This window comes from Muntiacus reevesi, chromosome 8 (assembly GCF_963930625.1).
Source record: "Muntiacus reevesi chromosome 8, mMunRee1.1, whole genome shotgun sequence".
NCBI lineage: Eukaryota > Metazoa > Chordata > Mammalia > Artiodactyla > Cervidae > Muntiacus > Muntiacus reevesi.
The window spans coordinates 14,225,551-14,252,059 of record NC_089256.1 but is presented as its reverse complement, the minus strand read 5'-3'; the positions used below and the strand labels follow the sequence as shown (position 1 = coordinate 14,252,059).

At 44.9% G+C, this 26,509-nt stretch overlaps 1 protein-coding gene across 1 annotated transcript in view; it reads left to right on the top strand.

Annotated features, from left to right (window-relative positions):
• The window catches only part of EPHB1 (EPH receptor B1), a 318,420-nt gene that overhangs the window by 175,128 nt on the left and 116,783 nt on the right, over positions 1–26,509 (top strand). The window contains exon 4 of the mRNA XM_065942387.1: positions 16,556–16,891. Within this exon, the coding sequence (XP_065798459.1) occupies positions 16,556–16,891 (336 nt within the window). The remainder of the gene's footprint in view (positions 1–16,555; positions 16,892–26,509) is intronic.

Below are 26,509 nucleotides of genomic sequence, written 5' to 3'. Positions count from 1 at the left end.
TGTGGTTTATGTCGGAGAGTGTTTTGCCTATGTTTTCCTCTAGGAGTTTAATAGTTTCTGGTCTTACATTTAGATATTAATCCATTTTGAGTTTATTTTTGTGTATGGTGTCAGAAAGTGTTCTAGTTTCATTCTTTTACAAGTGGTTGACCAGTTTTCCCAGTCCCACTTGTTAAAGAGATTGTCTTTTCTTTCCATTGTATATTCTTGCCTCCTTTGTCAAAGATAAGGTGTCCATAGGTGCGTGGATTTATCTCATGACTTTCTATTTTGTTCCATTGATCTATATTTCTGTCTTTGTGCCAGCACCACACTGTCTTGATGACTGTGGCTTTGTAGTAGAGACTGAAGTCAGGCAGGTTGATTCCTCCAGTTCCATTCTTGTTTCTCAGGGTTGCTTTGGCTATTCGAGGTTTTTTGTATTTCCATACAAATTGTGAAATTATTTGTTCTAGTTCTCTGAAAAATACCATTGGTAGCTTGATGGGGATTGCATTGAATCTTATAAGTATACTTATGTTCACTATATTGATTCTTCTGATCCATGAACACGGTATATTTCTCCATCTATTTGTGTCCTCTTTGATTTCTTTCACCAGTGTTTTATAGTTTTCTATATATAGGTCTTTTGTTTCTTTAGGTAGATATATTCCTAAGCATTTTATTCTTTTTGTTGCAGTGATGAATGGAATTGTTTCCTTAATTTCTTTTTCTATTTTCTCATTGTTAGTGTATAGGAATGCAAGGGATTTCTGTGTGTTAATTTTATATCCTGCAACTTTGCTATATTCATTGATTAGCTTTAGCAATTTTCTGGTGGAGTCTTTAGGGTTTTCTGTGTAGAGGATCATGTCATCTGCAAACAGTAAGAGTTTTACTTCTTCTTTTCCTATCTGGATTCCTTTTATTGCTTTTTCTGCTCTGATTGCTGTGGCCAAAACTTCCAAAACTATGTTAAATAGTAGTGGTGAGAGTGGGCACCCTTGTCTTTTTCCTGACTTTAGGGGAAATGCTTTCAATTTTTCACCATTGAGGATAATGTTTGCTGAGGGTTTGTCATATATAGCTTTTATTATGTTGAGGTATGTTCCTTCTATTCCTGCTTTTGAAGGGTTTTCATCATAAATGGATGTTGCATTTTGTCAAAGGCTTTCTCTGCATCTGTTGAGATAATCATATGGTTTTTATTTTTCAATTCGTTAATGTGGTGTATTACATTGATTGATTTGCGGATATTGAAGAATCCTTGCATCCCTGGGATAAAGTCCACTTGGTCATGATATATGATCTTTTTAATATATTGTTGGTTTCTGTGTTCTAGAATTTCGTTAAGGATTTTTGCATCTATGTTCATCAGTGATATTGGCCTGTAGTTTTATTTTTTTGTGGCATCTTTGTCAGGTTTTAGTATTAGGGTGATTGTGGCCTCATAGAATGAGTTTGGAAGTTTACCTTCCTCTGAAATTTTCTAGAGGAGTTTGAGTAGGATAGGTGTTAGTTCTTCTCTAAATTTTTGGTAGAATTCAGCTGTGAAGCCGTCTGGTCCTGGGCTTTTGTTTGTTGGAAGATTTCTGATTAGAGTTTCGATTTCCATGCTTGTGATGGGTCTGTTAAGATTTTCTATTTCTTCCTGGTTCAATTTTGGAAAGTTGTACTCTTCTAAGAATTTGTCCATTTCTTCCAAGTTGTACATTTTATTTGTATATAGTTGCTGATAATAGTCTCTTATGATCCTTTGTATTTCTATGTTGTCTGTTGTGATCTCTCCATTTTCATTTCTAATTTTGTTGATTTGATTTTTCTCCCTTTGTTTCTTGATAAGTCTGGCTAATGGTTTGTCAATTTTATTTATCTTATCAAATAACCAGCTTTTGATTTTGTTGGTTTTTGCTATGGTCTCTTTTGTTTCTTTTGCATTTATTTCTGCCCTAATTTTTAAGATTTCTTCCCTTCCACTAACCCTGAGGTTCATATTTCCTTCCTTTTCAAGTTGCTTTAGATGTTGAGTTAGGTTATTTATTTGACTTTTTTCTTGTTTCTTGAGGTAAGCCTGTATTGCTATGAACCTTCCCCTTAGCACTGCTTTTACAGTATCCCGTAGGTTTTGGGTTGTTGTGTTTTCATTTTCATTTGTTTTTATGCATATTTTGATTTCTTTTTTGATTTCTTCTGTGACTTGTTGTTTATTCAGTAGCGTGTTGTTCAGCCTCCATATGTTGGAATTTTTAATAGTTTTTCTCCTGTAATTGACATCTAATCTTATTCCATTGTGGTCAGAAAAGATACTTGGAATGATTTCAATTTTTTTGAATTTACCAAGACTAGATTTATGGCCCAGGATGTGATCTATCTTGGAGAAGGTTCCATGTACACTTGAGAAAAAGGTGAAATTCACTGTTTTGGGGTGAAATGTCCTATAGATATCAATTAGGTCTAACTGGTCTATTATATCATTTAAAGCTTGTGTTTCCTTGTTAATTTTCTGTTTAGTTGATCTATCCATAGATGTGAGTGAGGTATTAAAGTCTCCCACTATTATTGTGTTATTGTTAATTTCCCCTTTCATACTTGTTAGCATTTGTCTTACATATTATAGTGTTCCTATGTTGGGTGCATATATATTTATGATTGTTATATCTTCTTCTTGGATTGATCCTTTGATCATTATGTAGTGTCCATCTTTGTCTCTTTTCACAGCCTTTGTTTTAAAGTTTATTTTATCCGATATGAGTAGTGCTACTCCTGCTTTCCTTTGGTCTCTATTTGTGTGAAATATCTTTTTCCAGCCCTTCACTTTCAGTCTATATGTGACCCTTGTTTCGAGATGGGTCTCTTGTAGACAACATATATAAGGGTCTTGTTTTTGTATCCATTCATTCAGTCTTTGCCTTTTGGTTGGGGCATTCAACCCATTTACATTTAAGATGATTATTGATAAGTATGATCCTGTTACCATTTACTTTATTATTTTGGGTTCAAGTTTATACACCCTTTCTGTGTTTCCTGTCTAGAGAAGATCCTTTAGCATTTGTTGGAGAGTTGGTTTGGTGATGCTGAGTTCTCTCAACTTTTGCTTGTCTGTAAAGCTTTTGATTTCTCCTTCGTATGTGAATGAGATCCTTGCTGGGTACAGTAATCTGGGCTGTAGGTTATTTTCTTTCATCACTTTAAGTATGTCCTGCCGTTCCCTTCTGATCTGAAGAGTTTCTATTGAAAGATTAGCTGTTATCCTTATGGGAATCCCCTTGTGTGTTACTTGTTGTTTTTCCCTTGCTGCTTTTAATATTTGTTCTTTGTGTTTGATCTTTGTTAATTTGATTAATATGTGTCTTGGGGTGTTTCACCTTGGGTTTATCCTGTTTGGGACTCTCTGGGTTTCTTGGACTTGGGTGGCTATTTCCTTTCCCATTTTAGGGAAGTTTTCAACTATTATCTCCTCGAGTATTTTCTCACGACCTTTCTTTTTGCCTTCTTCTTCTGGGACTCCTATGATTCAAATGTCGGGGCGTTTAACATTGTCCCAGAGGTCTCTGAGGTTGTCCTCATTTCTTTTAACTTTTTTCCCCCTCTCTGTTTCATTTATTTCTACCATTCTATCTTCTACCTCATTTATCCTATCTTCTGCCTCCGTTATTCTACTGTTGGTTCCCTCCAGAGTGTTTTTGATCTCATTTATTGCATTATTCATTGTATGTTGACTCTTTTTTATTTCTTCTAAGTCCTTGTTAAACCTTTCTTGCATCTTCTCGATCCTTGTCTCCTGGCTGTTTATCTGTAACTCCATTTTGTTTTCAAGATTTTGGATCATTTTCACTATCATTATTCTGAATTCTTTTTCAGGTAGATTCCCTATCTCCTCCTCTCTTGTTTGGTTTGGTGGGCATTTATCCCATTTCTTTACCTGCTGGGTATTTCTCTGCCTTTTCATCTTGTTTATGTTGCTGTGTTTGGGGTGGCCTTTCCATATTCTGGCAGTTTGTGGTTCCTCTTTATTGTGGAGGTTCCTCAATGTGGGTGGGTGGGGTTGGACAAGTGGCTTGTCAAGGTTTCCTGATTAGGGAAGCTTGTGTTGGTGTTCTGGTGGGTGGAGCTGGATTTCTTCTCTCTGGAGTGCAATGAAGTGTCCAGTAATGAGTTTTGAGATCTCATTGGGTTTGGTGTGACTTTGGTCAGTCTGATTATGAGGCTCAGGTTTATGTTCCTGTGTTGCTGGAGAATTTGCGTGGTATGTCTTGCTCTGGAGCTGGTTGGCCCTTGGGTGGTGCTTGGTTTCAGTGTAGGTATGGAGACATTTGATGAACTCCTATTGATTAATGTCCCCTGGATTCAGGAGTTCTCTGGTGTTCTCAGGATTTGGACTTAAGCCTTCTGCTTCTGGTTTTCAGTTTTATTCTTACAGCCTCAAGACTTCTCCATCTATACAGCACTGATGATAAAAACATCTAGGTTAATGATGAAAAGCTCCTCCACATAAGGGACACCTGGAGAGGTACACAGAGTTACATGCAGAAGAGAAGAGGGAGGAAGGAGATAGAGGTGACCAGGAGAAGAGGGGGAATCAAAAGGGGAGAGAGCAAGCTAGGATTCTTTACCACTGTGCCATCTGGGAAGCCCCAGGGGGATGATAGCAAATCTGAAGTTTGTTTTGAAAACTCTTCTTTATCTTCTGTGTTTTCCTAGAGAAAACTAAATGAATAACCCATTACTATGTAACCCATAGTCTCTTCCCAGCTATTGTTCTGATGCCTTTCTGTTGCACAGTCTCTAAAAATGATAAAGAATTATGACAACTGGAAAAATTCTGTCACACAGTGAAGGGGCTTTTGGTTATTTGTGAAGAACTGTGGAGATGCAAGACTCCTTCATGGTCACCACCCTCTCTCTGGGGATGGTGAGGAGATGACTGCTAATCATGCAGTAGCCTTGAGACCTCATCCCAGCTACTGCCTCCCTCTACAGCTCCCCACATGCAGCAGGGGCTTGTCCAGTCTGGCCCAGATGGATATAGTATTTTAAAAACTACCTTGGAAAATCCATGCCCTTCTCCATTTAGTACCTAGTATTTGAGAGTTCACAGTAGGCTGTGACCTATAAGGAGTTTGAGGGAGCTGAGGTGCTTTACCTTTAAGGTTTCCATCATGTGCGTGACCCTCATCCTTGACAGACCTTGACCCAGTGGCTACCAACCGTATCTCAAGACCCATAGCATCCATTTTCTTGTTCTGGATTTCTTTCCTGATCTCAGCCTCCACACTTGCACCAGCACGGGGGCAATTACCAAGCTCTGGGCTGAGTCAGGACATGCTAAATCAAATAAGTGGTTCAGGGTCTGAGTTGGTATCAATTAGAAATGATGTTCTAAAACATGTTGCTCTGTGGGAGGCTCTGCCAAAGTAGGGTCTATCTTTCTGTTGTGCCAGAGACTGATGTATGTCCCAAAGTCTTTTGACTTCAAGAAGACTCTGGCTTAGACTGTTGCCTCTGGTGACAGCAAACACCTTGGAGCATGCCTAGCAGGATCTGGCCTAGTGTATGGATCTTTCAGGGGGAAGATCTGTGGGGACCATATGGGGATACTTGAGTCAAAGATGCCATGAGCAGGGTCTAGGTGTGTCCAGCCTTCCCTAACCTGGGTAGGAGCCCTGTAGACAAGCTTTGTGGTTCAGTCGCTAAATCATGCCACCCCAGGAACTACAACATGCCAGGCTTCCCTGTCCTTCACTATCTCCCAGAGCTTGCTCAAACTCATGTCCATTGAGTCAGTGATGACATCCAACCATCTCATTGTCTGTCACGTCCCCTTCTCCTCTTGCCCCTCCTCTTGCCCTCCTCTTTCCCAGCATCAGGGTCTTTTCCAGTAAGCCACCTCTATGCATCAGGTGACCAAAGTATTGGAGCTTAAGCTTCAGCATCAGTCCTTCCAGTGAATATTCAGGGTTGATTTCCTTTAGGATTGACTGATTTGATCTCCTTGCTACCCAAAGGACTCTCAAGAGTCTTCTCCAACACAATTCGAAAGCATCAATTCTTCAGTGCTCAGCCTTCTTAATGGTTCAACACTCACATCTGTAATAACTTTCACTACTGGAATAACCATAGCCTTGACTATATGGACCTTTGTTGGCAGAGTGATATCTCTGCTTTTTATATGTTATCTAAATTTGTCATAACTTTCCTTCCAAGGAAATTAATTTCATGGCTGCAGTCACCATGTAGTGATTTTGGAGCCCAAGAAAATAAAATCGGTCACTGTTTCCATTCTTCCCCCACCAATTTGCCAGGAAGTGATGGGACCACACGCCATGATCTTAGTTTTTTGCATATTTAGTTTTAAATCTGGTAAATTCCATAGAGAAAGTCTGTCTGGGGCCTCAGAAGTCGTAAGCAGGAAGATGTCTTCAGAGGGCCTTCATGTCAAATGTGCCAGACAGTGTCTTCTGTTGACTGCACAGGTGTGTATATGGTCACTGTTTCTCTGCTGGAAGGTGGATGGATGGACAGGGATTTCTGGGTAACTACCAGATAGTCTTTAGTGCATGTGGAACACACTAAGATACACTGACAGCTTCAACATATATGCAGCTGTTTGAGTCTGTCATCAGTGAGAAGAGAGCAGGGACCCTGCTTGTCCCCTTGCAGCACAGTGCGCGGCCGTCTCCAGGCCCAGGGGGCGTGTGTCCACCAGCATTGTCAGCCAGTGGTTTGTGTGACTGCCATGCACGTGCCTGCCTTCCCTGCACACTTTGAGCTCCTCCAGGTAGACACCAGGGAACTTTTCATACCATAATCTTATGCATGGGTCTTAGTGCAATGTAGAGTCTCAGGAACATGGATGGATCAGCCAAGAGTGAAAGATTAGGCTCAGAGTATGCAAGTGACCTGCCCGAAGTCACAAAGCTGGCACTCAGCCCAATTTTCCAGTGCACCTTTCACCATTTCAGAAAGCCCTGAGGCCTCACTTCAGGGCCAGGAAGGAGGTCTTGAAGACAAAGTCTATAAGATGACATAACCACTCTCTCTCCTTGATTGAAGTGTCCCCAGGGAATCTGCAGGGGGCATCCTATCTAAGTTTCCCTCTCTCTGGCCTCACTTGGGGCCACAAATAGAAGATTCAGCCTCCTGTCCCCACAGGCAGTGACACAGATGGTCGTAAGCCCTTTCTGCTGGGATGCACTGCCTCACGAAGGCAGGGGCCTCAGCCATCCTCCAAGGGCTTCTGCAACCCTGGGCAAACCTAGATGCTCAGGCTTTAATTTGGGCCAGGGAGAGGGGGCTTTTTTTCCCAGAAAGTGAATCCACCCCCTCTCTCCCACACAATTAGCTCCATCGAAGCCGGTGAAACAAAAAATACTTTCTGCAAACATTGGTGTTTGGAGAAATGTATAACACTGGGTTCTTTAATGCTCCTGAAATCCCTCTCAGCAGGGTCCCTCCTTGTTTTGACTAGTCGTTTCTTCTTATTACTAACTGTTATGATTAGGGGAATTGCCTGAGTACAGGCCCAGTGTTTCCAAGACCCTAATGAGCAACACATGCAGACATGCTCAGCACAGCCCTGGAACCACGGTTGCTCTGTTTCTACAGGAAAGCTACTAAAATGGTTCAGAAACAAGAGCTTCCTGCCTTCATGAGAGGAGGCATCAAGACTCCTCCTACCCCTACCCCCAGCACCTGGCTGTATTTGCATCACACCTGCACCTTGCACTCTTAGGTTCCTCCACCCTGGGGGGAAGAGTTGTTAAGGATGAGCTTTGGGAACATCCAGACTTGTACTCAAGTCTTGATTCCAGCACTCACCCGCCACATAATTTAGGCAAGTTATTTAATGTCTCTGAGCTACAGTTTCCTTATAGGTAAAATGGGGATAATAGTTCCTACCTCATGGGATGTTGGGAAAATGAGGCTTCATTAACTTATGTACCAAAATGCCTATGATAGTACTTTGCATGTAGGGTTTGTTGTTGATATGAAATTCACAACTCCATGCAGAACTCTATTAAAATGGAAACCACAGCCACCTCTCTGATCTTTCAGATGATCCTTGTAGAGATCTTCTAGACGAACTACCAAAATTAATCACTTACCCAATGGTATGAAACAAACACATGTAACCAAATCAAAGCCTTGTCCTTCTTATGTCCTTGCAGATGGCATAGGTGTCTGTTCACAGGAAGGCATGTCCCTGGGGTCTAGTTTAAACTCATTCAAAGTGATATAAAATTGCCCCTGGGGCAATTAAGAAAAGTAAAGCAACATGATTGTTCCAGGTTTCAATGTCCTCTCCTCTTTGCCTCAGGAGAGACAGCCTACGTTCTTAGGGGAGTAACCAGTGTACCTGAGCTTGCAAAGAGACAGATCTGACTCAGCTTTCCAGTTCTGTGCCTCCAGCCCCCAGGACAACTAACTTCCTTTGAGGAAAAGCCACTTTAGGATTTGAGATATTACCATCTTCACCTTGAGCAAAACAGTGTTCCAATTGTCTAGTCTTTGTCACTCATGAATTATAGCCAACACTTGGTCTGCTTTTTCCAAAGATCCTAAGCCCCTCTTAGCTTCTTTATTGAATGGAGTGTGCCTCAGCAGTCTGTCCACTGATGCCACTGCTTTTCATCAGATTCCTGATAGCTTACTCTTGGTCCCCTGATATGGCCTCAAATAGTAATATACCCATCCCACCTCCAAAGACAAGACCTTCCAACCCCTGCTGTCACAGACTCCTGTTATTGTGGTGTTATTGGTACCCGAGAGAGGATCTTTAGAAACTGCCCACTGCTATCCAGGGAATCCCAGTGAAAGGAGTGAGAGCAAGTTGACTCATGCCCTCTCCAAGGTGCTGAACCAGCATGGTCCACTGCATCCCAGCACTTTCCTCTAGCATAGTGGTCATTCTTGTCTAGTCTTCCCCAGGAAAGCTGCACCTAAGTGAAGGAATGGTGGAAGAGGAACTGGTGCCTCAGGAGGAAAAGAGAAGTGCAAGAGAAAGACCAAGCTGAACTTTGGCTGAAGTGTGTCAAAGCTACACATGGCAGCCAGAGAGGGCTTTTGGTTTGACAGTGTTTTCAAATAACAAGTTACCCAAAGAAGGAACCAAAACTGAACATGAGGCTGACCTCATGTTTACTTGGTAACTCTACTACCTTTCTGACAGCTGCAAACTTTCCCTTTTTTGGCTTATGTTACACTCCAGCCCATTCCGCTTTTAGCCCTATGTTCTGTACAGAGGACAAAGGCATAACCACCAGCCTAACTTAGAGTCCTGCATATTTTGCTTTGATATAAGACCTCTTTAGATCTCCACAGCCCCCAGTTCCACGTATGCTTTTTCTCCTTGACTTCTGTTTCTCCATAAAATCTCAAAGACCTTTATTCTTCTCTAGGAAGCCTTCTAATCACTCAGACACAATTTCTTAAAGTAGGTATATCACAGTGGGCCATGAGTAGAGATGTCCTGATAGTACTGTCATTTTTGATAACCCATTTGGTCCCGCTTCTCACATGTCTTCCTGACCCCTCACTTTTTTTTCTGCCACCTCTGTCTATGATGTTATTTTCTGATCTCCATTTCTATCCCTTCTTAACCCCCAACTCACATTAAAATATGCAGTTAGTTTTCCAAACTACAATCTTGACTCTTCTTAGCCATGAGAACACTACCTCTGCATCCCAGAGTCTTGAGTATCCCATCTCCTTTCTGGCTCATTCACAGACCCTATTTCAACCCTTTCTCCTAAGAGAATATTGAGTAGAGGACACAGTTTGCTCTAAAAGTATAAAAGAGGGATTTCCCTGTCCATAGGAGGAAGGAGAACAAGCAAGACCAGATACTGTGCCAAAGTCAGACTGCCTTTTGGGAGCCCAGAAAGCAGATGTCTAAGTGCACACAGAAATTTTAAGCCAAAAAGACAGAACGTGTGGAACCATGCTGGAGACGCAGCCCTACACCCAAGACTAGGCCTCTGCCTAGGGGGTACTTGCAAGGAAGGGTTAGGTGGCCCAGAGGGCATAGATTAGAGCAAATAGCTTTCAAGGTGCCTCTCCCCAAGTACAGCTCCAATCTTGTGGGCAAGATGCCCAGACACCATCTCGAAAAATTTTGTCCTTCATTGATCTTACTACCATTCCTCAAACATCTGTCTGTAACTCTTTCTGTCTGGATCACTTGCTCTGATCCTTAGCTAAATGTGTCCACAATTCCCAATAATCCATAGGTAAGGGATCTTGTCTCATTAATAAACATATGGGTTCCCCAACACTATAGCCTGTAACCTCTATATCTTTATGGGCTCTCCACACAGGTCTGGGCATGGGGGTAGAAAATTAAGGCTTAGAGGTTCACATTCCTAAGCTTTGCCAACAAGAGAATATTTTTTTAAATTTTGTTGCTGAAAGCATTTAAGAGGTTTGTCGGTTGTTTTCAGAGATCCCTGAGTCTCTGAAAACATGCATATATGTTCAAGTACATGTTCATTTTTCTCAGGAAAAGCTTTGTTACTTTCATCAGATTCCTCAAGGGGTCATTCACAAACAAGGGAGGACCTGGCCGTAGACAGAGGAGTCCAATTCCAGCCTGCACAAGGGGGCTCCCAGGAGTATATCACCTTCCTATGATTGTCATCTTCACCTGCTCTCCATGCTGAGGGATACAAGGACACAGACCCTGGCAACAGCAATGCACAGTTAGCTGGACATTGCCTGCTCTGTACTTTGGACCAGCCAGAAATTCACATCTAAATTCTGAAACTAGGATGTTGGCTTTTTTAAGATTCCCGATAAAATTGGCTTCTGAGGCTTACCTGTCTTAAGCTTATTTCCCCTCTGATTATTCAAGAGTGCTCTTATTTCCAGCTTTATACAAATAAACTCACAGACTCTTTCCCACCCACTCTGTCTCTCAATTCTTTAAAAAAAAATTCATCTGGCTCAAAACACATTAAGAAGCAAGAGATTCCATCTCAGTGTGACAACACTTGGGGTAGCTCATGACTCTAGAAGGATAAATTCTGCCTAACTTTCTGAATTCCCAGTGCCATCCATGCTTCATGTGGGCTGAGCTAACCTCTCAGGCACATCCTGGAAGACCCTGGAGACCCACCCCCATAGTCCAGAATCCACCGTGTTCCTCCCACCCAGAGAATCACAGCTCAGCAGTTTTCCCATCCTTTAAAAGGACTGAGTTTTCCTAGCCCTTTTAGCAGGAAGCTTTCATCAGTAGTAACCGTGGCAACAGATCAGAGAGGCTTCAAAAAGCCTGTCTGTATGTAATTAAGAAAAACGAGGACGCGGACGAGAGAGCAGGGAGCTTAGACAAGGAGACCCTGGCTCTGAGCCCTGCCAGCACACTTCTGAGGGCTTCTGAGGACGGATAAAGCAAATTTTCTTCTCTCTCTGGTTCCCTCTCCACTCTGCCTTTTAAAGGTGGTTTTCTTTCTTTCTTTCTTTCTTTTTTTTTTTACTGGTCTCAGTTGGCCTCCTTCCTAAGGATGTTGCTGGGGACCTGGTGCTAGACAAATTCTCTCTGTAGGGGGAGGACTCCAAACATGGGGCTACAGCCTAGATGAGTAGGAAGTGGCCCTGACACTTCCTTTAGGAATATTTATTTGGAGGCCAACTCTGTTGTGGTCACACTGTCCAGACGCAGGAGGGTCCAAGCTGCCTACTTGGAAAAATGCGTCCTTGTCATCAGGACCATACAGGAGTTGGGAACCATCAAAGTTTTAGCTGCCCAGATACTGGACCTGGTTTGCCTGTCCTGGAAGGGACCTCATAGGAAAAGGGTCAGGAGCTAAGCTTTGCAGGGAGGCAATCTGAGCCTAGGGGCAGCTTTATTTCCTGGCACTTTTTGTTATCTGGATTCATCTCCTTTATCTCTTTATTTATTCTTTTCTGTCACTTCCCCACCCTCCCCACCATGTAAACTCCATGGGAGCAGAAGCTCATCTGGTTTGCTTTATCCTATCTCCCAAGTGCCCCAAATAGTGCAGGAGTATTTATTTAAAGAGTGAGTGAGTGAACAAATAAATAGTGAATGAGGTTCTAGAAGTTGTTTGTGGCCCAGACCTCACCTCCACAAGGGTACGCTGTGAACCCAGGCACCATGCTGGCTTCTGAGATCACAAGATAGGTGTTCAGGTTCTCCTGGCTGTCTGAGTCTGCTCTCCAGGGAGAGCCATTAAAGTCTGCTCCTGACCTTGGAAGGAAATGATTCAGATTTATGTAGCCCTGGACTCAGCAACCATGGCTCCCAGAGACCCCCGTTCATGGTCCACAGATGCATGTGCTCTGGAGCGCAACCATGGATGAGACGTGCTTGCTTCATATGAAGGCTGTTTTAAATAGACATGAAAAATTCATCATTCACGGAAACCCACTGCTTTTCTTCTTGAATGGGAAGCAAATGAACATAGAAAAAATATCGACCAGGGTGGGTCTCCTCAGCTCCCAGGGACATAGATGGATCAGGGATGGTTCAGCTTCTCTTCTGCCACTTGTATTTTACCAAACCCTCTACCACTTGGGCTTCCCTGATAGCTCAGTTGGTAAAGAATCTGCCTGCAATGCAGGAGACCCTGGTTCAGTTCCTGGGTCGGGAAGATCCCCTGGAGAAGGGAAAGGCTGCCCACTTCAGTATTCTGGCCTAGAGAATTCAAGGACTGTATAGTCCATGAGATCACAAAGAGTCAGACACGACTGAGTGACTTTCATTTCACTCTACCACTCAGGGGCACAACAGGTCCTCACTGCTCCTGCATCTTCCCCCAACCCCACACGTGTGCACACGTGTGACCTACAGCCTTGCACACTGACCAGAGGTCGAAAACTGGTAGAATGCCCCCCCGCCCCCCACCAGGCAGAGTGCTGGACATGGGAATCATGGAGACAAGCCAGCTACCAGCCCCTGCTCACCAGGAGGCCATAGTGTAGTGAGAATGCAGAGGAAGAGCCCATCACAGTGTGATGGTAGATTCTAAGTTGTTTTTGTTCAGTTACTAAGTCGTGTCTGACTCCACGAACTGCAGCATGCCAGGCTTCCCTGTATCTCACCATCTCCTGGAATTTGTCCAAGTTCACATCCACTGAATTGGTGATGCCATCCAACCATCTCATCCTCTGCCTCCCTCTTCTCCTTTTGCCTTCAATCTTTCCCATCATCAGGGTCTTTTCCAGTGAACTAGCTGTTTGCATCAGGCCGAAGTATTGGAGCTTCAGTTTCAGCATCAGTTCTTCCAATGAATAGCCAGGGTTGATTTCCTTTAGGATTCACTGGTTTGATTCCCTTGCTGTCCAAGGGACTCTCAAGCGTCTTCTCCAACACCACAGTTCAAAAGCATCAATTCTTCGGCACTCAGCTTTCTTCATGGTCCAGCTCTCACCTCCATACGATTCTGAGTTACACAGCTAGAAATGGACTTATGGAAGCCCAGAGGGGAGATGCATGGCTGTGAACATCAGGGAAGTCTCCTAGTGAAATGTGCTGGATCTGGAAGGGTGAGCAAGTGTTCCTCAAGTAGACAGAAGGGGAAGAATTCCAGATGAAGGAGAGAAATGCAGTGCAGAGGCTTAGGGATGTGAAGCGAGTTCAGTGCACACAGGATGTGGCGGGAGCTTCCTGTTGGTCAAAATTTCACCCAGAGGTGAAATCAAGAGCAGCAAGTCCATATGGGGACTTGAAGGACATGGAAAGGAGGGCAAACTTTTAAATAACTGGTATTTGAGCAGAGAATGGTATGATCCCATGTACATTTTGAAACTCACACCCTGGTGGATGAGAATGGATGGGAGAGATGGAAAGCGGTGTTGAAGAAATGATTAGAGGCTTTGCTTTAGGGCAGGAAAATTGGTGAAACCCATTTTTGTGAGGTGATAGAGATACAGAGGAAGGAAAAGATTTGAGGAAAGGAGATGCCACTGATGAACTGTGTGTTGGGTCCCCATGTTCTGGCCAGTGACCACACAGTATGTTAGGAATGTAAGGACCAAATTCTCTGGATTTGTCAAGTAGGGAACCCCCCACACTACCTTTTCAGTTCAGTCCAGTCGCTCAGTCGTGTCCGACTCTTTGTGACCCCATGAACCACAGCACACCAGGCCACCCTGTCCATCACCAACTCCCAGAGTCCACCCAAACCCATGTCCATTGAATCAGTGATGCCATCCAACCATCTTATCCTCTGTTGTCCCCTTCTTCTCCTGTCCTCAATCTTTCCCAGCATCAGGGTCTTTTCCAGTGAGTCAGTTTTTTGCATCAGGTAGCCAAAGTATTGGAATTTCAGCTTCAACATCCTTCCTTCCAATGAACACTCAGGACTGATCTCCTCTAGGATGGACTGGTTGGATCTACCCCTGACCAAAAAAACAAAAAAAAAAAAGGCAGGCATGATAGAGGAGTGGGAGAGAAACCAGACTGCAGGTGGTTGAGCAGGGAGAGAGGATAGCCTGTATGATGTGTGACTCCACTTTGGGAAAGTTTGGCTGGAGAGTGAAGAGAGGACATTCAACATAGAAAAAGATATTCCAGGTGACCATGTTTGGGTTTTAAATGGCAATGACTTATGCAAATTTAAGTGGAGAGAGTAGAGTCAGGGGAGAGGATGAAGTTGAAGTTCAAGGACAAGAGGAGGTAACTGGAATTGGGGGGGGAGGCGTCTCCAATGGATGGAAGGGGTAAATGGTCACTCTCACTAACAGTACTGTCTCTGCCCCTCTGCCCAAGGCTGCTTTCTGAGTGATAACCAGAGGATGCCATGGGATGCAGAAAGATAATATGGTTAAAGGATTTACCCCATGCCTGGCGTGGAACAAGTGCTTGGTGAATGTAATTTTTATGACTATGAGAAACAGTGGCCTGTGGCTGAGGCTAGGCTGTCTGCTGTGACAATGAGTCAGACAGCGATGGCATTCACCACCGGGAGCTTGTGGTCTGAGTCTCATCCATCTGAGCAAACAGACATGTCTAAGACAGGCACTGGCCAATATGGACGTTAATGATGAATGTGGTGTGAGACAAGGCTGGCCATGCCCAATAGAAGTTCACCTAGGGCAATCCCCAGTGCCTGCCCATTACTACCTGTGCACTGATTTCAAAAGAGATAGATGTTTATCCCTGGCCAGATGGGTGGGAGATTCTTGAATGCTGTTTGCAAGACCTCAGTAAAAATGCTTCATGAATCCTGCCCTGTTACAAGCATGCATGAAAACTATGCTTTAGCTCAGGTCTAATAGGCTTTATATAGTACAGTACTGATTTTCTTTCATGTTTTAATAGAATCCGATTTAATATTTGCTTTCTGCTCTCTCTGCTTGCTGTTGACTGATTCAACACAGAATCCTTCCCTGGTGCCCCCCGACCTTGTTGTTATTCCCTCATTCTGTGTGTTGGCATTTGATTCCTGTCTCCAGCATGAACCGCTTTACACATGTCTCCGTTCAGCTGGCGACAGTCACGTGCGTGAATTATGAATGCGTTACTATCCAGAGCAGTGGCTCCCGCAGGCCTTCCATTCAGAAGGGGGGGCTTCCAGGCAGAGTCTGTTTCCATCAGGTGGATACTGAGGATAAGCAGAGCCCATCCTGGGAACCGGAGGCTATGATCCATTCTGTTCTTGGGCAGGAGATTCTCCAACTGGATCTCAAAATGCTCGGGACTGCAGCCATGAATTTAGCAGCATTCTGCCCTCTTTCTAGGGACCAAGCTTTCTAGAGTTTTGCAACAAGGCATCTCAGCAAAGGCTGAGGCGTGTGAACAGCAGCCAGGGATGGAACTGTCTGGAGAAAAGAGGCTGCCTTCCTTGAGTCCCGGTGAGCCTGACTGGTTTGTAAGAGAGATAGTCTGTTCAGATCTCTTGTTTTCCATGAATAGATCTGACCACCAACATTTTGAGTGCCATATCAGCTTAAGACAAGCTCTGGTAGCTAGCAGAGTGTTTGGGACAGACCCCTATGCTCTTCTTGTATCGTGGGGTAAGAAATAGTGGCTGTGTGAATCTTCTACCCAACATGGCTTTGTGCACCAATGCTTGTACAATGTGAATATTCATTTCTCCAGGTGTTCTGGAAGCCCATCCTGCAGAGAAACACTCCCGCTGCCATGCACATACCACATAGATCCCAGGTTGTGTGAGACTGTATGCAAGATGCCTGAATATGTTGAGTCCCAGGAGAGGTCACTCCTGTCCTCCAAACCTTGAGTTCTACACAAGTTAAGAAGAGACATGGAATCCAATAAGAGTCTAGTATACATACATGTCACTGATGCTAAAGCTGCCTGGAGGATGCAGCTTAGTCCTGAGAACAAAAGGGCTTGTATCCTCCTCTCCCTTGGCAGACATGATTCAAAGAAGTAAAGCCTCACTGGGATGACTCAAAGGGGAGCTGGCAACAGGTTGTCATCTCCATCTGTCATTTTTTCTCAGAAAGGATTGGGACATGGTTGTTTAGAGTTGAGGGAGGAGAGGGGATGTATGTATGTGAGGAGGGTGGGATCACACCAAAGAGGGATGGAGAGAAGCTGGCCAAGCTTCCACCCGACCTCACTGGGCCTTTCTTTGTCTCCCCACAGGTGTCCCATCAGGTCCCCGCAATGTCATCTCCATCGTCAATGAGACGTCCATCATTCTGGAGTGGCACCCTCCTCGGGAGACGGGTGGGCGGGATGACGTGACCTACAACATCATCTGTAAGAAGTGCCGGGCAGACCGCCGGAGCTGCTCCCGCTGTGATGACAACGTGGAGTTCGTGCCCAGGCAGCTGGGCCTGACTGAGTGCCGCGTTTCCATCAGCAGCCTGTGGGCCCATACCCCGTATACCTTTGACATCCAGGCTGTCAATGGGGTGTCCAGCAAGAGTCCCTTTCCCCCACAGCACGTCTCTGTCAACATCACCACAAACCAAGCTGGTAAGTCTGAGGGGTCTGTGCTCCTTTTGTCCACCTGTGGGGCTGACACTTTGCCACCTCGTGCAGGAACAAAGCTGCAGCCACACCCAACCCGTTAGTCTGTCCTCAGGCCTCCTCCCAGGAGTGAAGGTATCAGGCGACGGACATTTGAGACCATGGCGAGGTAGGGTTTCACCTCTGCGAGTGAACTGGATTCTGAGGGATTTTCCTGTGCCTGGTACAAAAGCACAGATGTATATTCAGGCCAGGTGGGACCCAGTGCTCTGCACCTTCAGCTAGGGCTCAAGGAACATCCTTGGAAGGATGGATGGACAGATGGATGGATGGGTAGGTGGGTGGATGGGCAGAAGCAATGTACAATCTTGAGAACACCAGTGTTGCTTTCTTAGAAAACCCAATGAAAGCAACTTCCTAGAAATCGTGTTAGTATTGCCTTCATAGATTATTTTTCAATTAAACCCATGCAATTCAAGAGTGCACTCTCCTTTTCAGCTTGCTCAGATGAGTGCTACGCTGTTATAGTGACTTCAGACAGTTTGTAATAGATCGATCCTGATGGCCAGTACATCCTTGTACTGCATAGCTCAGAACACATTTTCTTCTCTTCTCTATTTCCTTGTCTTTTGCTCTTCTGACCTTTTCCTTTTATTACATTTCACACCTCTTGCAACAATCCCTTTTTAAAATCCATTTAATCAGTCCATTCATGTACTCACTCATTTATTTATTTATTCCCTCATTATTGAGACAGTTATTCAGCATCTACTGTGTGCCAAGCTGTGGATTAGACACTGTGAGGGATACAGTGACACTTGGACACCATTGTTCCTCCCATGAAACTCATTAACTGAAAAATTTCCAGGGCATAGACACAAAGTGCAGAGCTGCAAGGTGGTCTGTCCCAAGCATCATATGCTGTATTCATGCAGTAAACACCAAAGGAGATAGAAATGAGCAATGTCCCCCCTGGGGGGAAGGTTCAAAGGGGATGTTTAGATCACCTCTTATACACAATGATGAGAATCATAGGCAGTGGACCATGATCTTACTTGGAATTATGGATTTTTCTCAATCAGCAAATTCTAAAAGGACAGCTTGTTAGTGGAATAGCAGGAGCTGAGCTCTCTCTCCTTCCACATAGCTCGCAATTCTTGACCTCTTCTATCCTTCTCCATCCTCTCCTACTCCTCATTGCTCCCTCCCCCAGTCCTGAGACTCGTTCTGCCTCTTTTAATACCAGGCATCTTTGATGGCAGATGATTCTTGGGTTTAAGCTGTCAGAACAGAGAAGAAAAAAAGGTGTCATCAGAGAGCATGGCTCTCCAGATGGCTGCGTTGTTGCTGAGAGCATGTGTGTGTTCGTGTGTGCGTGTTTGTATGTATGCGTGTGGTCACGTGTTTACATGCATACGTGTGTAGTGAGAAAATAAGAGTGGAAGTGTGGAAGCCTCCAGCTGGTGACCACAGCCCCAATGCCATGGAGACAAAGGTTGTGTGACAGCCTGTCTTACCCAAAGAGAAGGAAATGGTAATTTCTGCATCATGATGAGCACGTAACATGGGCAGCCTTTGTTAGCAGTATTTCCCTTGGAGAGTTTAAGGCAGAAAACTGGCTGAAATATTTTAGTGTCCCAGCTTCTGGGAATAATAATCCTGCCAGGCTGTCATGTTACGCTGGGCTTGGCTGTCTTTTCTCTCTCTAAGCATGTGTGAACAAACCTGCCACTTACACTGGTTTGCTTTGATTCTGCCCCTCCCTTCCCTTACCCTGCTATTCCCGAACCTGCCCATCTGCTTGGCTTGCCATCTGCACCTTCCTGGGCTGTGTGGGGCCGAGAGACCAGGGCTCCTGCAAGGGACCCTGCATCACCAATGTTCAAAATATTTATTTTTATCCTTACCCACTGGCCCTTCCAGAAGCATTTCTCATGTCCTTTGTTCCGCCTCTGATGGGCTCTTTATTCTTAACTTTTCCTGACTTTGTAGTCCTAGCCCCACTGTCACCATCCAAGCAATGACTTCTCTTGGAGAATTCTGGAATTAGGGTGTCAGAAAGTTTATGATGGATGAGGTAAAGCTGCAACTTCTTCTTCATGGCATATGGTTATTATAAAATAAAGATCAGGTTAACCAGTGATTTCTTATCCATTGGATAAGAAACAATGTACTGAGGAACAATGTGCTGCTTTGGTGAATCCACATGTGAATGTAAATTATTTTCAACCAAGAGATAATTTGTCTAAAAGGATGAGAACTTTCAAAATAAGCACCTATACCTCTGCAAGAGGACGTTAAGAACATGAATGGAAGCTCCAGATTTTATAAAAGATGAAAGAGAGATTAATACCATCAAAAGATTCCTAGTGACTCACTCAAATCTGTTAAGGGATGAGGTAGATGAACCCCTGTATCACCAAGAAGTCATATCTGTCCCCTTTTCAGGGCACCCTCAGAGCTCTTCCACTCTGGCAAGATCCGGGTCAGCCTCCCTATCCTCATCTCTGGGTGTGTTGTGACCCCTTATCAGTACCTGTGGCCACATCTTTCCTGATGGCTCATTTGATGGCTCAGATGGTAAAAAATCTACAGGAGAGATGGGTTCAATCCCTGGGCTGGGAAGAAGGTTGGGAGAAGGGCTACCCACTCCAGTATTCTTGCCTGGAGAATTCCATGAACAGAGGAGCCTCATGGGCTACAGTCCATGGGGCTGCAAAGAGTCGGACACAACTGAGCAACTAACACGTTCACTTTCAGATAGATGGCAGGTAAAGAATTTGACCAGGAGTAGTCCTGGGATCAATCATTAAGTCACCTGCTAAGTGTTCGTTGAGCATCTGTTCCCTTCATGGAACAGCCCGAACTGAAATGACAGAAGACTACTAAGTGGGTCCTGATTAAGGAGTAGGTGAGTGATAGTTATTATTCATGTTCGTGTCTCTTTTGAGTTACAGTTTTGGAATACATGGACTCATCTGATCTTCATAATTACTCTATGGCTTGTGTGTTATTGTTCCCAATTTTTCCAGTAAGGAAACAGAGGCTTCAAATGGCGTGAGGAATCTAGGATTAGAAGGGTCAGCAGGCTATCCATTCTGCCTCTGCCTTCAGTTTCCTGCCCTGAAAGGTGGATGGTGCCTCTGGGCTCCCCATGTCAGAGCTTACAGGCACAGAGGGGCTATCCAGAGCCAGACAGTGCCATCCTGCTGAGGGCAGGGGACCTCAGTGTGCAACCCGGTTACCTTCCACAACTTCTTCTGTGACACTGAACCGTTAAACGGAGAAGGCAATGGCACCCCACTCCAGTACTCTTGCCTGGAAAATCCCATGGATGGAGGAGCCTGGTAGGCTGCAGTTCATGGGGTTGCTAAGAGTCAGACATGACTGAGCAACTTCACTTTGACTTTTCACTTTCATGCATTGGAGAAGGAAATGGCAGCCCACCCCAGTGTTCTTGCCTGGAGAATCCCAGGGACGGGGGAGCCTGGTGGGCTGCCGTCTATGGGGTCGCACAGAGTCGGACACGACTGAAGCCCCTTAGCAGCAGCAGCAGAACCATTAAAGGCTTCCCCCTGCCTCTGGATGGAGATGTGAGATAGGCGTGCAATTGTTAAGGGGTACCAATCATTCCCAAGGTGAGTTGGATCCTGACAATGGATGTTTGGGTCACATGAGGGAAGAGTTTGGACAAGTTGGCCGCAAGTATGGCCGCAAGTATTTTGAACTTGATCTGAACATCATTATCTATTTTTGGTTACTGTGCACTCCTCTGGGGTGGTTCCTCCTTTGTTTAGGAGCTATGGACCACAGGTGGCTGGGTGAGCCATCCTTCCTCTCCAGCAGAGTCAGTCTTTGTCATTCTGTTCTTTCCTGGGCTTCCTAGGTACACCGCATTGATGTTGCATTGTGTCACCCTCATAAGCCCTACCCAATGGAGGCAGACAGCTCATCTTAGCTGACTTTTTTTTTTTTTGTACCTGACAAAAAGGGTTATGGTTGACATCATTCTATCTAAGAAAGTCACCAGTACACTTCTTTTGCTTCTAAGGTTGTGATCTAAGGAGATTTTATAGTTATGTTTTGGTCCATTCGGTACACATTAGATATATTAATAGTTCTTCCCTCAGAAACAAGCATGACTGGGGACACCAAAGGGTCTATTGAATCCTGAGATCCAGAGAGCTCCACCTCCTCCTGCTATGACCCCAGTCAGGTATATAGTCAGACTACTCAAGGATCTTGAATCACTTGGAGGGTATCAGGGTTAGGATCTTCATCCAGCTCATAGACAGTGGCAGAGAACTACCACTTTTGAGCAACTCCAATGTGTCAAGTCCCTATCAAGTTCTTTATTAAAATGAGGTGGGTCAGATGAAGAAACTGGGTTCAGAGTGCTTTTGAAATTTGCTCAGCCTCTCACAGCCAGCAAATGATGTTTCTAGGTTTCATACTCAGGTTTGTATCCATTTTATTCTCGGACAAATCAAAAATCGCATTATGGTGAGCCATGTAAGTTGTAAGCTCCCTCTAAGCTATTGCCACATAGCTGGGCCACTTTAGCTGTCAAAAAAATGTCCATCATCTTTGGTCAGGGTTGGTCATGAATTATGCAAGCTTAGATTTACGTGAGGTCTTTAGGGATGCAGCCTTGCACTGAATACAGCTGCCTTGAGTTTAAAATAGACCAGATCAGGTGGAACTCTCTCTCTTGCAGTGGCCCAGCGATCTGCAGAGAGGTTGTTATCACCACTAACTCCTGCAGTCACTCTCTGGCGCCTGGCCCCAGGTTCATAATGATGGCTGGATCATCCAGCTGTCAGACAAAATTAAAGTGAATGACAAACTTTACTTATCTTTTCTGCCAACTAGACTCAGAGTGTCAGAGTTGGGGACAAGGACCTTAGAGGAAATGTTGGAAAAAATAAGACAAACCAGACCAGCACATCCATAAAATCAACTTGTAGTGTGGTAACATAAAGTCAGTAAATTTGGGAGCATTTAAGCCAGAGAGATTACGCTCAAAGACCCATGAGGCCAGGCAGGTAACAGAGAGGAGCAACCCAGGGCCAGACAGGAGAGAGGGGTGGGGACCACAGAGAACTGACGGGGATAAGGGAGCAGCCCGTACTCAGCTCCAGCAAGTCGTGCCATACCCAGTGCTGCCAGATCCTAGAAACTGAAAATCCAGATTAAAAATGTTGACAAATAACTAGAAAATCGTAAAACACTTGAGAGGCAGACAAATCCAATTCTGGATGTGACTTTTTGGCTGTGACTTACCCATAGACTTAAAGAGCTAATCTGATTTACCCAGGCCTAAATGGTGAGTGTGCTGCGATGTACCATCTCATCCCGCCATGGGGAAGTCACCTTCCCTGATTCCTGGGCTCATGGTGGTGGCTGTGCAGTGGGTGGGAGAGTCCTGGGCTTGGTCACTCTGTCTGCTCCTCACGTCACTCACGCAAATCCATTGAATTGCCACAATCCCTCCTTTCTCCCCAGTAAGATGGGAGTAATGACACCTGCTTCCTAGTGCTGTGTGACGAGCAAATGACACAGGGGATAGAAAATCACTTTGCAAACCGTGTGATGGACTGGGAGATGAGCATCATTTCTGAGAATGTATCCTGAGCCAGATAGCAATTTTCTGGGCCTTTTCCCCCCAGTCTTTCTCTTTCCAAAGCCCCGAGTCCCTTTGTTTGGGACTGATGTCATCTAGATAAGATAAATGACAGATGTCAGTGTGGCCATTCTTCACGAAAGGAGTAGGTACCAGAAAGGAGAGCAGGGAAATCTGTGTCCCAGGGGGTTAATGGAGAGGGTGAGATTGGAATGGGATGTGTGTATCCAGAACAGGTTCCTTCTGTGGCTCCAAGGAGCCTGACTGTCTCTCCTCATTGTGTTTGGAGAAGCAGCACTTTTCCCTTGCACTACGCATCAGCAGCATTTCTATCTGACATTTATATTACACACAGTTCATATATGGCCTGCTGTGCTGACTGCATGTAAAATACTAACATATCCCCTGAGCCTGCAACACAGACACAACCTGTTACTTAATTTTATTTAAAAAATTCTATACCACTCTGTCAATCGCCACAAGCCCCTAGTTTGTCCATTTTAAGGCATTTTTGAAGTTCCCAAACAATTAAAGTCACTCAGAGATGCTACTTTTCCCATACATGAATTACCCAGCCCACCAATTCCTCTGAACACATCACCTAATTTGCATTATTCCTTGGTTAAATATAGTATTTGCATGCATAAAGAATAATCTTTGAATATGAAAAGGAATTTTATGATATTGCAATATATCGAGCTCTTTGGAGGAAAGATATTATGTAAATCTCAAAATTAAATATTAAAACAATATTACACTCCTGCCTGTGAAAATTTAGAGTGTTACGATCCATATGCTGAATCTAGTCTGTTTTTAAGGGCTGGTCTCATTGGAAATTAGCAGGTGAAATTTGCTCTAGAGCAGAGAGAAGATTGAGTCGAAACTTCAAAAAGATGGGAATGACTTTAAGGAAAATTTTCATTGAAGTTAATAAGGAAAAGTTTTTTAAAAACCTAAAGTCAATGAAAATTTTACTGTTCTCAATTCAATTTCATAGTTCATTTCATTGCTTTCTTATCATAAAAAGGTTGTTTTTATTGTTTCTGAAGCCCTGCTATTGAGAAGGAACGTCCAAGCAGCCTCAGAGAGGTCCTGCCATTAGCAAATAGAGTTTCTTGTCTTTTGAGCTGAGCAGGTCAGCATGTAGCATTGCCCTTGACCAAAGTCATGGGCTTCCACTACTGGCAGCCTTAGGTTCTGCACTAGATGGTGACCTCTGCAGAGACTCAGACTTCCCACCCCACTCCAGCTTCATGAGAGAAGGACCACACAGCACTAGGCACAAAGTCTTGATAAATATTTGCCATGCTTCGTTAGTCCCTGCATATGACATATGTTTGGTTGATGTGCAATGATTGTAATATGTCCTGGTGATCCACAGGTGGGCAAGTGATCTTTCTAGGTCAGCAGGGAACCATGTCCCTTCCTCCACTATAGATCCTAGAGGGAAAATGTAAGGGACTGATTGTCAGGTATTACCAGGAGCCCCAGTGCTCTCAAAGGAACATAGTGAGATTCAGCCACATTCAGAGGGGGATTTGTTTGTTTGTTTAAGCATGTTAACTTTGGAAATGTACTCACCACAGTCTTTGCGACTGCCTTCCACTTGCCGATTGCTTGCCTTCTGCTTCTAGGGGCTCTCATTCACTGACTAGACAAATATTTATTGAGGTCTTCTCTGTGTCATTCATGGTTCCAAGCACGAAGAACACAGGAACAAACAGCACAGACAGGAGTCTGTGTCTTGGAGAGCTCGCGTTCTAGTCCCCAGCATTCATTGAAACTGGGCTCAGAGGCCCAGAAGGGCACCGAGGGGGATCTCAGCTGGGCGCTGGGTTCCACAGCCTAAGTGCCAGCTCACACTTTGTGAGAGTTAGGATGTGATCACATGCTGCTGCTCAAGAGCTCTCAGTCTGGGGAGGCTGTTGGCCACACAGTGTGTGTACTCGGTTGCTCAGTCGTGTCCGACTGTGCAGCCCCAGGGACTGTGTCCCACCAGGCTCCTCTGTCCATGGTATCCTCCAGGCAAGAATGCTGGAGTGGGGTGCCATTTCCTTCTTCAGGGGCTCTTCCTGACCCAGGAATCAAATCCTCATGTCTTGCATCTCCAGCATTCTCTTTACCACTAGTACCATCTGGGAAACCCACACAGAGACAATACTGGGTGGAATATTATATTATTCATTATCTGAGCAGTTGGAACTTCTTGTGGACAGATTTCACGTGCTGGGCCACTCAGTGGTTGGGCATAGGTATGCTCCCTGTTCCAGTCCTGAGCCATGCCTAGGGATGCTGCTAACAGCTTGAGAGCAGTTGCATTGCTCTGAGGATGACTGGAGGGCCCCATGGGCCCTGGGGACCTATTTGCTCATTTTACTAGCTCTTGGGCCAAGCGCTCTAGGTACAGAGTTTGTTAGGTGAAGAGGAGATTGCCGGCAGTGAACTGTAGTAAGATCCTCTCCTGTTCAAAGTCCGAATGAGATTGTTATCACCCTCTTTACAGAGGGAGCCTCCAGTTGGATCAAGAGATAGTTTCTGTCTGCTTTGTAGCCCAGACAAAGAGGGTGGCCCAGGCAAATGAGCCGGCTCCTTGGTCCTCTGGTAAATGTCAGTTCCTTGAACAATGTCACCTCCAGGAGAGTTGGGTCCTATATCCATCTGTGTGGCTATGGTTTCCCCGTGTCTAGCTAGGTGCCTAAAATAATAGCATTTGAGAAATGTTCATTGAATGAATTAATAAATTATCAAATGAACATATGAATGGATGCCTCAGTCATTCTTAAATTCATCTCAGACATCAACAAACGGTGTAGCTTGCATTCTCTCTGTGGTCTTTCCTTCCTCTGGCATCTCTTGGCAGGCACTGTGATTAGAGTTGAGACCCCACATTCTCCCAGATGTTGCTGAGACCTGGACTTCCTGGGTACAATGTTCTTCCAAAACACGGCCCTGTGTGGGAGACACTCAGCCACGCTGGGCGGGGGTTGGATTGCCCCTTCCTCCACAGTCAGGGCCCCAGCTGCTCCAGCAGGCACCAGCGGGGATGTCAGGGTGGCATTCCAGGGCTGCTGTCTGTCCACCTGCATGCCGGCTCCGCGCCTATCATTTTCACAGCACTATCCATGTTAAACAGGCAGAAGCACCAGGGGTTTTTGAATGCAGCAATTAACAAAACAGTAATCAAGCTAAGTGTTTAATTTCAGAAAATTAACATCTTCTCTGAGCGGATATGAAAGATGGGGAAAAAAGACACATTACGCATTCTGGGTAAATAAAGGCAATGCTGGACCCCAGATTTATTCTAGTGCAAGGGGCACTTTTTGCCAGCATCCCAGGTCTGGGGCTCAGTTTCCTCTGAGAGCAGAGCTGCAGGGCAACATCAGCTGTAGTATTGAACCCTGGAGATTTGAATATGTGCTTGTGTTTCTTCCTTTCTGTCTTTTTTTCTGGACAGAATAAATGCTTTCTGTATCCAGAAAAGCTCAGGGGAACAAGCACCCATTCATGACCCTGGGAGCCCCATAGAAACCCCCATGCATGTGTTGTCATCTGAGCTGTCCTAGTTGTAAGGACAATGCCCGAGTTCTTAGATATGCACGAGTCGTTTGTGCACATGAACTGTATTTCTCCTGATGGACCAGGGCCCCTAAGGGAAAAGACCAGGTCTCACGGCTCCAGTAATCCCGGTACCTCTGTGCAGTGTCCCGTGTCCCAGGAAGTCCTCTTGGGCCTGACATAATGTTCACAGTTTGGTGGCATCTCCTGACCCAGTGCACTGCCATTTGTTTGCAGGAATGGGTTTGCATGTGGGGAGGGAAGCTTGTGAGGAGGTGGGTGTTGCGGGTGCTGGGTGGAGACAGGGCTTTCTGGTGTCTGTCGGCTCATCTGATGCCCTAGAAGGGGGAGAAGACAAGGAGTGCAAAGAAGGAGGCCTCGAAGGGTCACTGAGGTTCAAGGCTCAAACAAGTAGCCCCGAGGCTCCGAGGAGGCGCTGCAGCTCA